Source organism: Clupea harengus, chromosome 14, assembly GCF_900700415.2.
Source record: "Clupea harengus chromosome 14, Ch_v2.0.2, whole genome shotgun sequence".
NCBI classification, from domain to species: domain Eukaryota; kingdom Metazoa; phylum Chordata; class Actinopteri; order Clupeiformes; family Clupeidae; genus Clupea; species Clupea harengus.
Window position 1 is genome coordinate 28242274 of NC_045165.1, and position 12294 is coordinate 28254567.

General features: G+C 39.1%; 2 protein-coding genes across 3 annotated transcripts in view; one reads left to right on the forward strand and one right to left on the reverse strand.

The window, feature by feature from the left end:
• esrrb (estrogen-related receptor beta) overlaps window positions 1-7941 on the reverse strand; it is a 57891-nt gene extending 49950 nt beyond the window's left edge. The window contains exons 1-2 of the mRNA XM_012838117.3: window positions 7656-7941; window positions 2701-2769 (exon numbers count right to left, since the gene is read on the reverse strand). Coding sequence (XP_012693571.2) covers window positions 2701-2769; window positions 7656-7705 — 119 coding nt within the window. The 5' untranslated portion in view covers window positions 7706-7941. The remainder of the gene's footprint in view (window positions 1-2700; window positions 2770-7655) is intronic.
• A 2707-nt stretch (window positions 7942-10648) lies between these two features.
• LOC105909402 overlaps window positions 10649-12294 on the forward strand; it is a 48186-nt gene continuing 46540 nt past the window's right edge. For both annotated transcript variants that reach the window (XM_012838030.2, XM_031580811.2), the window contains exon 1: window positions 10649-11952. In XM_012838030.2, the coding sequence (XP_012693484.2) occupies window positions 11909-11952 (44 nt within the window). In that variant the 5' untranslated portion in view covers window positions 10649-11908. The remainder of the gene's footprint in view (window positions 11953-12294) is intronic.

Here is a 12294-nt window from a genome sequence, read left to right on the forward strand (position 1 = left end):
ACTGTTTTCATATTGATTTAATAAATAAACAGAGTTAAGCGTCGAACCTAATGTTATTTTGCCTTCCAATTACTGTTCTGAAACATAACCTTCAAATGACTGCACGTTCAATACCAGTAACATTTGTGCTAAGTGCTAACGTAGCTATCCCACCGTGTACTGTGCGCTTTTTTATTATTATTTTAATCTCTGAAGTGAAAATTTGTGGATTTAACAGATACTGTAACAAGTACTTAGGATTCATATCAGAACGCCACAAAAGCATCATTACCCTGCTGCCTTTGGGTTTGGCAGTTATTCAAATGCACAGAGAAGAATTTATGTAGGCAGATATACACTGGCGACATGATGGATACTTCCTGGATGGAAGGACACTTACAGATTCAATAATCCATGGCAACTAAGGTGTTTATAACTGCGCTATTACACAGGATTATAAAGAATAGTCTATCAGCTACAAGCAGCAGAAAGTATGTGTGAAATCATTTCTAGTGTAATTAAACCTCAAGTCAATGAACAAATTCACAGTGCACTGTATGTCTTTTCAAAACATGGACACATCAAAAATGTCTTACATTAACTTTAAATCTACGACATTCTACATTCCTGTAACTGCAGTAATATAATCTCTAAAAGTCCAAACATTTAGCATGTAATTCTTCCTCAGTATGCATGTCTGTATATGAATTTAAATGTGGATATGAATTGTGTGGGGGATAGGGTATTCTCAAGCGCCTGGGTGAGAATCAGAAAGGGCCCTTTGGCTCTAGGAACAGACAGCGGAAATGCTGACGCTCCCTGTCAGTGATACCCTTCCAGCAGGAGTCAGGAGGACACAAGGACCCAAGCATGCACTGCCCATTCCTGGCGCAGGCAATATCAACCGCCACCCCCCACCCACCCACACCACCCCTCCAAGTCCTACACCCTCCTAATGGACCACAGTTTATTTTTAAACACACTGTAACATTGCAGAGATGATGCCAAGGTTACCTTTAGGATAGGGAAAACATTACAATGGAGCACCTGTGTTTAGTGTATTGGTAAATTAAGTTCTGGAGGGAGTGAGAAAGGCAAATCCACCCACACAGAGGAATAGAGTATAGCAACTACGGTATAGCGACTTATAGTCTAGGAAAAACAAAACTGACAAAATATTTAGGAGAACAACAAAGTCAAGTATCCTTTATGATAAGAATGCTTCCATTGCCCTTACAGGCAGTCAACACAAAGGCGACTCTTTCGTTCGAAGACCCTATTTTGACGTCTTCCACTGACGCTCTTGTAGTTATTTGCTCTTTCTATCATGTCATCTCTTTAGTATTCGAGTGGATGTGTTAGCTAATCAAATATATAGGAGCAGGTCATTGGGATAATGTGCCAAGAGTAGTCTCTGAGGAGCAGATTACAAACATCGTTGGGCTTGTTTCCTTAATGCTTTCTCTGCATGTTTCTAACCTAATGCAACTCATCTGGACAACGTGAGTTGTCATCATAATTAGGCTATCTCTTGAATTTTGAATGATACGCACCCTGCTTGCAATGCTTTGAACATCTTGTTTTTTTTCTCATATCTTGAGGGCACACAGTACTTTACTTTTTAAAGTGCGTACTCCTCATCAGTCTATTGAATAGAGTTGCATGATGAGACCAAAGCAAAGGAAGGTTTGGGAATTTTCAAACAAGTAGCGCTATATTGTTTTCCTCTGTGATGTGAATTATAGAGATGCATTACATTACATTCGGAGCAACTGACACTCATCTCATAGGATTAACATCGACCTGTCACATTCCTGTACTCTGCTCTTTGAAATGCATTACACTGAATACTAGTGAACACAGATTCTACCACACATACATATACCAACACTGATTCAGCAGTACAGCTAGCAGTACAGGTGCAGTACAGTACAGGTGCGTTACGCTTTTTTGTCAGTACACAAGCTCCTTGGTAACCATAATGTTGCTAGCATGTCACGCTACTGTCATCTCTCTCTTACTGTACCGTGCAGTACAGCACATTAAGAATCATCTTCCAAATGGACTGAGTTTGTCAATCATCCTAGGTGCAAATGCAGCACAGTATTGGCACCATCAGCTCCCTCATCAACATCAACACAGATGGATTGTGACTTTAAACCTACTCTGCCAGTAAAACTATGTAATTTCCCCATACAAGTGATTTCTACAACACATCCCTGGACGTTAGAGCCTAATGTCACTGGGTTTAATTAGTACAATAAGCAATGAAAGATGATTAGGACTTATTTGACAGGGGTGGAGACCATGATCAGCTCTCCTGTACATGAAGCCTATGCTCTGTCTTGGAGGGAAAGTAAGAGATCCATTGAGGCTCAGTAATGGGACCACAGGAGTCTACAAAAAGCTTACTTTTTTTGTTCATCACACTTTAGAACAATGTCAACAAAGTCAGTGGCCACATTTTACAAAGTTTGAGAGAATATGTTTCCATGAAAATATGTATTGTTGTGTATTTAAGCTAAATAATTTAGGGAATATCAAGGAAGGCTTCAGTAGCCAGGGTGGTCAGCTCAGATGCCCACATGGTAAAGAGGTCCTGAGGATGGACCTTAGGAGGTTACAAATGGAACCAAAGAAATGATTCCATTTAGTACTTCAACATGCTAAAAACATTTTCATGTATTTTGCGAAGAAATGAGACTGCTGTGCAGAGCTTACCAGAAATGAGAGGGGTCCAGAGAGGCCAAAGGGCTGAGTAATCGGCCTAAAGTGTGGGATAACGACTTCCTGTTGAGACAAGGAAATGCATTTAGAGATGAGGAAACAAAGCTAAAAACATTTATTTTCTTGCCCACAAAAAATATGGTAAAATCATGAATCTCTCAACCCATCTCAGTCATCCCAGGGTTCCCCATCCTAATCTCTCAACCCATCGCAGTCACCCCAAGGTTCCCCATCCTAATTTAGCAGCAGTCCATTGGGATATTTGGCACAAGAGGGGAGACAGGGATGAGCAGGTGATACAGAAGATGAGGGCAGTACATGTGCCAATCCAGAGAGGTGCATAGTGAGGCTCTGGCTCTGTCCTGGAGGTGAAGGAGAGCAGAGGGGCCTGGCCTAAGGAGATGGGGTGGCCGATGGCGGCCCGGCAGCCTTGGCAGGTAATGTATTCCAAAACCAAATTACTGTAAGCTGATCCCATCTGGATAGTTTCTGAACGCAGCATTGCTTTGGTTACCGTGTGATACCATCACCATGAAGACAGCGAAAATCTGATTAACCTACTAGTACTGAAAACACTCAGTCAAAGACCAAAGAGCTTTTAACTTAAGACATGCTAATGCAATTCCGCTTCCTTGTTTTCTCAAAATGTAATAGAATCAAAGATGGAAACGGAAAAAATACACACACACACACACAGACACATACACACACACACACACACACACACACACACACACACACACACACACACACACACACACACACACACACACACACACACACACACACACACACACACACACACACACACACACACACACACACACTTACAGACACAAGCCAAATGCAACAGCACAGATATGCATTGAAAATGTTCTCCGTTTCAAGCCAGGAAAGGAGTCAAACAAATTGAAATCTAATTCATCACTGGGTGCCTGTTTCTCACAGAAATACATGACAATAACAATAATTTCCTTGTAAAAAAAATAACAGTTGAAGAAAGGAATAAGATGCTACAAATTGGAGTGTATTGGTGTAAATACAAAGGTGCTGATGGCAGGAACTTGGAGGAAAGTGAGTATGCCAACAGAACAAACCCCACACACTGCAAAACTGACAAGAGAAAGCAGCTAACTTGACTCTTAATGTAACAAACATATGCCAAAAATCACTTACATTTCCCTCCACAAAAATGACCAAGACCTGTCTATATCTTAATTATTGAGTGGTGTAATAATGTCCTTTTTCAAGTGAACTAACAGGAAAAAAGCCCAGGACAACATAGAACTGTCTGTCAACCCCCATGAAAAGAGAAATGGGCTAGATATCATTAACCCTCTCCAACTCACACTAAACATACACTAGAGAACATGACTGCCCCACAGACCGACAGAAACCAGGGCAATGGCCTTCCCCTGGGGGCAATCTATACGCACCCAGCCAGCCATTCCACTGCTTCCTCTCAGAGCTTGGTTAATGAAGAGGCAGACATATTCCATTATGGCCATCCAGTTACAAATCTCAACCAATACAACACCCTGCTCCACTGACAAATAATACACACACATTCACTTTCTCCTTCAGCACTTAGAACGCTCTGCCAAGTCCTCTGCCTTTTGCCCTGCTAGGAGCCACATACACACAGTAACATTATCTAGCTTACACCACCGCTACACTTTCAACATCATGCCTAGCACATGCTCACCTAAAAGACACAAAGGCTGATTTCATTTATTCACTGATTTCCATTTTATAATATTACACTTTATCCTGAGATTAGTTTAAAATGCAGTGTGGTATGTGGTATGCCTTTAAATTGATGAAAAAAAATAATTCTATGTATGTATGGCACACATTTAAACATATGTGATGAAGACACACAATTACTTCAATAATGACACAAAATGTTCACTGTTTTAGTTACTTCACCTGTGTTATCCAACCTTTCATAGAAATGATTAAACTATAATATGAGTAAACTTTCATATTGCTCACAAATTATAGTCAGATTTCACACACACACACACACACACACACACACACACACACACACACACACACACACACACACACACATTCATATATAAACATTAATATTACACAAAAAATCTCCAAATTAATATCACATCACATTTAGTTTAAGATGTTTTAAATATCTTTAAAATTCTCCAGTGGTTTTCAATATCAACAACTTAATAAAGTATTCTAAAATCTTTAGTAAGTAAAAAAGGCATAACGTTAAAAGGGTATTATATTGGAAATAGGCAGAAGGCTAAAAAAAACAAGGTTCAAGCAGCTTTAAATGTTGAGCTTTTTAGTATTTAAAAAAATGTATAGAAATTTTAAATATATCTTACACATTAAAATATGTTGACTCTAATATCTACAGAATCTGTAAATACAATAATTCACAACACCTGTGCAAAACAGTATACAGTATAATGCTACCAAAGGAGATCCAACCATTCACACTGATTTATTTGAGAAATTTAGTGGACAAAAAATTAATTTAATTGCATTGATTTTGACACATTGACAGAAACAATATCAATACTTGTTGTTCCATAATTAATAGCACGACTTCACTAATGTAAGTCTCACACTGCATTTCCCAGTTTTTAAATCTGGTCTCTGAAGCTACAACTAATTAACCCATGGTATGACTGTTAGTGCATTTCATATTATAGGACTTCTTTCTTATAGGTGTGATGTTTTTAAATTGAATGTCATATTGGTTGCGACCTGTCTCTGACCACAGACATCTCCCAGCACCTCTCTGTGTATTTATATGATAATATTTCATTTGTTTGTTTAAAAACAGAAATGTACAACATTTTGAATAATATTCATGCATATATTATAATTAATCTCTGTGAAAAATTGCTTTCACATTATGAGTAACACCTTCATAATATGTGTTTAGTTCGCAAAGGATTTGTGCTTGTAATCGGGTTTTACCGATCGCCAAGCACATCCATTGCAGTGCACACAATCATGCATTCATAAAAAAGCCTTTGTGCAGACTGGATTTAGTTTCAGTTCAATCTGGAGGAAGCTAGATCTGAGATGACAGAAAACTTTACAAGAGCAGTATTGTATTTGAATAAAATGGTTGTTGTTATTAGAAGTGTATTGATGCCTGTCAATCCTATTTCATGTTTCCAGTAAATGTGTTTTGCGCTACGATTTGTTTGCGTTGTGCCCCCTTAGTCCAAATGATTATCGGTGGGAATGGAAAGTTCTAATCCTACAGATACATATTTAATCATGAATCTTTGAGAAGGTATTTTAATAAATGTGTGTGAGTGGCACCAGTAAAAGCGAGACCATCAAGATGTACACAAGTGAGCCGGGTACTTCAGGTGTTATAAACCTGATAATGACAAAATACAAAGTAGATTACAGTTAGCCTGGTTAAGGAAGTAATGAGCTCAGCTCAGCCAAGCCTCCAAAGGTTAACATGAGAGCTCAGGCAGTCCTTTAAAAAACATCTCTTTTTTAGATGAAGCTATTCCTGTTTACTTTAGGGATTATTATTGATTACCTTGGACAACACGTGTGAGATATGCTCATCACAAAGCACTTTGAAAAGGAAAAAATTATTTAGCTTCAGCAGTCTCACATTATAATTTTTTCTTCAGTATTATCATCCAACGTGGGCACACATTTGACTGGTTTAAAATGTCTAATAATTCTGGAATATACTGGAGGTGTATGTTTTACACACATGGCATATCCGTGTGTTTAGCAGGCGGACAGACATTTGAAAATGACCACTGGTCAGGACTCACTTTTAGTGAATTACTTGAAATTAAAGCAAAATAACGCAAATTACTTCAAACTTTCTGTCCTGAAATAACAACTGAAAATAACACTACAACTGAACACACACACACATATCCTGCTGATAAATATAACTATGGATACAAATATAAATATGAATACAATGATGCTGTCAACTGAGCATACTCAATTCCCTGCCAGTGTACAACCACGATCTCACTGCCCCACACAGAACATCAGCCTCTCTTTCTCCTCACCCGGGATTGCCCCAAATCGGGCTCACTTTTGTGGATGGGACACTGTGTCCTGGACCAGGATGCTGCTCGGCCAGCTTGACAGGGTCACCACCCGGTTTCATTTATCCCACCAACACTGAGGCATGTAATTCATCCCTGTCAATCCCCATGAGATATACTTAATCTCATATGCTCTGATTTATTCTAGCTCTGTCAAATGGTGTGGAAAGGTGTGTACTGCTTCCCAAAGCAACAGCTTTTTCCTTATTTTCTTTTCCTGTTTGTCTTTGTCTCAGTCTGGCTCTCTTTAAAACACACAGACATACACTGGGGAGAGAGAGAGAGAGAGAGAGAGAGAGAGAGAGAGAGAGAAAGAAAGAAAGAAGGAAAGAGTATGAAAGATAGGGATGGCCACGTATGCGGAATATCAGTTTGAGTGGCTATGCATTTAATGCAAAATGTCAACACTGCCACAATTATGAACAACCTGCTCCAAAACTGAGCTGGTTTGTTAACTTGTCTCATGCAGCTTTCACCTGCCCTGTGAACAACAACTATGCAAAATCTGCTTTAATTTATCTACATGTTCACACCTCCAAAGACAAAGACTGATAGTTCCAGTAAGTTTGCGCGAAAGACTATCCGAGTATCACGACAAGAGTGAATTTAAAATTGGGGTAAGATGCAGAAAAAGTACCAGTCATCTACAACAAAGGCAGGAAAAAGTTTCTAGATGAAGCTGTCATTTCCTATGCATTCTTCAATCTCATACCTTCATGAAATACACACATCTGAAATAAAAACAAATAAGTATACACTTCAAAAGAAAGCCCAACGAAAGTGAGCATGTAGTGAGTATATGTATATATTTAAAACAATCTAAACAAAGCAAAAGAGCAGGACAATAAACAGGACAAGAAATACACCTACTGGTTATGATAGTTGAGAGGATCAGGGATGCAAAGTTCTGAAATGTCCATCAGTCCAGATTTAGCATTCCAGGAAATCAGGAAGAGGAAAGGCACTCAGACCTGCTTTCTCCCCCAAACACACGCGGAGCCCCTTCACTGGCTAATGCCAGGAAAACCAAACACCTCCAGCACGCTGCCACCCCCCTGATCTTCACAGGTATGTCAGACAATGTGTAGGAGTGCATGTGTCTGAGAGGGGTGTGAGCGTGTGCGTATCGGTGTGAGTGTGAGTGAGCCAACGTATGGTTCTGTGTGTCCGGTGCGTGTGTGAGAGAGAAAGGGAGAGAGAGAGAGAGAGAAAGAAGGGAGAAATACACAAGGAAAGTAATAAAAGGGAGTGCAAAAGATAGAGAGAAACAGAGAGAGACAGTGGAGACGGAGAGCACTGAGATGGAGTGACCATGAGAGAGCGAGAAAGAGAAATGACTCTCTCCATGGTAAGGATAGGGCTCTTTAAGACTGAAGGCTTTGATGAATATGGAACAGCTGCTGTTAGCTGGCTCTGGTGAGGGGGGGTGGGGTGGAGGGGTGGGACTTAAAGAGACAGAGAGGGCTGGCTCACTGGAGGGGGAGGGGTGAGAAGGAGGGGACTCAAGCGCTCTCTCTCTCAAACAGCCCACTACACAAATCCACGTGCACACACATTCCACATTAACAAACATAGACACAAAAAATGCCTCTCCTTAAAAACACACAGATTCTTGAAATAAAGGCTGTAAAGTCAGTTTACATTTTGCATAAGTTATTTCTAGCATAGCTTGGTTTTGTTGTGTTTGTTAAAGGAACTTTTAAGACATTTCTAGGAAACCAGGTTGTTAATGTTTATATATTTTATATTTATTTTAGAATTAGATCAGAGTCAGACAGGATTTATAAATATATTTTATTTATTTTATATTTACATAAAAATGTAAATATATTTAATATAAATTATGTTTTTTAACTCTACATAAATATAACATGGACCACTACAATCACAATCTGCCGTGAGTAACTCACAGTACAGTATTTATTTACACAAAAATAAACACATTTTCACATTTCACTTTCATTCCTTATAGGTATCAAATCTGATGTGAAGCATTTGTCATGCTGCACTTTCAAGGACCAGTGTACAACAACCAACATCACCGGAGATAAAAACAAAAGAGGACCCTCAAGTACCAAAGGCTCTCCCATACATCCAGGTATTCTCAGAGTGGTGCTCATGGTAACTACAGGGACATAAATGGCTTTCTGTTAGATCTCCCCACAAACTGAGACACCAATTGTGTTCGACCTATACAATATGGTAAAGTGCCCAGAATGGAGCTTTCATCACTGTTGGAGGAGACATAATTCAGGTTGCATGCTCATCATACCCTGGGAGTGTTGACAAAAAATAAATGAATTAGTTCATTAGTTCATTCTTCATTAGTTATCAGAGACCAATTTGACTAGCTACCCATGGCTTAAAGTCAGCCTATATCTCACTGTGTATTAATCACAGTAAGTAAGGGAAAAATGCAGAGTGCCTTTTTAAGTCAATGACACAAACACAGCCCTATTATGCCATATTCCATATAGTGAGCGTCTGTCCAAGGCTCAGGCACCGTAGTACCATCTTAAAATCTTGAGCATGACTTTTAACATGAGAAGACAGACATGAGAATAATAAGAGACGAATAAAGAACACATACATGTGATGAATTAGTGTGTTGCTTCAGTGTCACAGGTGGAATATGCTACAAGGGGCCGATGCTGTCTCATTCCAACAGGGCTGTACACCAGTCTTAAGATGATCCAACCCTTTTCTATTCCCCATCTCACGTTTCTATGATCAATACTGAAATGGCACAACATCCCTATCGATCGTGACAGTTCCACTGATGCACAGAAATAAGGCCTGCAACTTTCATTTTAAAAACACACAACCAAGCCATTTACTGTTGTGCACGTCAGTTGAATTACAAAGGACAGCTAGAGATCTGAAATCATATCAAATTGTAAAATCAATGATAAACCCTTTAATAATGATAATTATTAAAAAGTTGAACAAAATAATCCAATCAAAAATTCCAAACAAAAAATAAAGCCAGACAAAATCGATAAGAAAGACTCCAACTTAATTTTTCTAAACTATGTCTATCTTTTTGTATTAGACCGTTAATTACCATGAAATGCTGTATCCCCATATGTAAATGTGTTATTAGAAGATTCTACACTGTGTAGACCACTCAAATGTACGGTAATGCTTTGATCCTGTTTCCTTACTTACCGCATATTTATTTTTAAAGTGTACATTCATTTTCAAGGCAGCCATTGTTTAGCTGCATTAAATACTCACTCAGTACAATGTTGCTGTTTCAAGGTGTACCATTCCTTCAAAATCAAATGAAGAAGGCCTTGTGCTCCTGCTGTATGTACTGTAAGTGCATTCTATATATAAAATAATTTTACAGGTAGGCCATTCGAAGATGTAATGGGGGTCGTATTATATCCTACTCTGAACAGGGATGATGAATTCTATATGTATATATATATATTGTGTGTGTGTGTGTGTGTGTGTGTGTGTGTGTGTGTGTGTGTGTGTGTGAGTGTGAGTGTGAGTGTGTGTAGGCACAGGTAGTTGGCAGTATTGACAAACTATTCACCCTACCTGATCAATGCTGTTTGGCCCGTCTTCCATTAGGACTTCCCTAAGTCCCTGTCCTTTCATTAGATGGGAGAACCTTTAACCTTGTATAGCCTAACTTTGATTATAAGCGAACCAAGTGACACAATACACAATAGGCCGCCACAACAATTGAATAGTAATAACAATAATCATTCAGATGAATAATGCATTATATTAATTTACTTATTCATTATTGATTAACAATCACATCTCATTCAAATATATAGTCTGCAAATGAACATGATTTTAAAGGTCTGATTGCCCTGAACTAAAGGCCTCTAAGCCGATTGAATCAAGCACTCTCTTCCTTGCATTTTTTACCTCCAATAATTATGTCACTCGACTCGTATTTTACTATGAAAAAAAATCACTCCCAATTATATGAACTATAGTTCGCCTCACAAAGAGTCTAGCGTCTAGTTCTAGCGTCTAGGATCACTGATGAATTTGGCTGAAGGCGGCCACCGTCCTGACCGTTTGACCGAGACAAGCAGATGTCCTCTCCCCCACACGCCTGTCAGGTTTTGCTATGTTATGGTACTCCGGCTACGAGGCACTAGCAACATTTCTCAAGTTTATTTCTATTTCAGTTCCAATAATAAGTAGGCCGAGCTCTTTCAGAGATAGAAATGTCGGATCAGGTGAAACACACGACAAATTAAGCAGTCGATTTGATTATAAATTACTTTGTGAAAGCACTCGAAAGTACAAGCCTGATCAAGCTTTGTAAAATAACCTTGCGTTTACCATTTGCACTTTTAGTTTATTACAACCAACCTGAAACACCTCGGGAATGTTTAGGATTTTGTTGCGCTATAATTTACAGACCTGTTGTCAACTAGATTAGTCCACATAGGATTTACAAACTTTCGGAAAGCCTTATTAGCCTGCATCCAACACATCTGCCTGTGATTAAATGTAGCCAACTTAAAGAAGTGGCACTGAAAAAGAGAAACCTACTTTTTGTTAATTTATTCTGCACTGACTTGGGTACACTCTCCATTACAATGTCTACTACATCTGAGAATTGCAATTAATACGATTTCCAAATAGTCGAGGCAGAGAGGTGGGTGTACTGAGAAAAAAAAGATGTGGGAGATCTTTACCTTTTTACACACACAGCTCATAGCGGAATCCGCAGGTAGCCTACTGCTCAAAAGGGTGAAGTGTCTTTCGCCGCAAGTGCTGTTTGCCCCAATAGACACTGCAAGCAACCAGCTCCTCCTCTAGCCTTCGCCCTCTCTCTCACTAGATTCCTGAGACTACACCAAAAGGAGAATTGCAGTAGATAGGCTACGAAAGCATCTACTCTGAATCCTCACTACCCTTGAACATGTAACGTATAACAAGTAGCCTACGGGTTTGTTTAAGCGATAGGCACCACTCAACTTCCTTACGCCCCTTTCACACTCCATAATATGTTCCATTAACGGCAGCGTGTGGAGGTTAGTATCGTTTAAAATGTCTCCATGAGAACAACTGTGACAGGTGAGACACTGCAGAATTCCTGATACCCAGCATGATTCCGGAAAAAGGTCAGGTGGATTCCACGAGCAATGAATAAATTACAAAACAACACTTGTGTCGCGTCTGAGTCAAGGTGAGATCACGGCATCCCTATCACTGGAACTAGCCAACAATTAGAGTATGCAGACAAAAGTCATTTGTAGGAGTTTTACTTGTAAGAAAAAAATAGCGAAAATACTTTGCTTAAGAGTAGGCGTACATGAAAACACAGTTTTTGCATCAAAACATTTATCATGATGGCATTTAGGCCCATGCTAGAGTATTGTAGCCATTCGGCATTCTTAAAGGATGAATGGAGCGATTACTTTTACGACTGATGAAATATTTGTTAACCTAATTGCCTATTATTCTAGAAATTGAAAATAAGTTATTAAACTAATGTGCAATAGCTCTACGTGTATGACGTATTGATTCT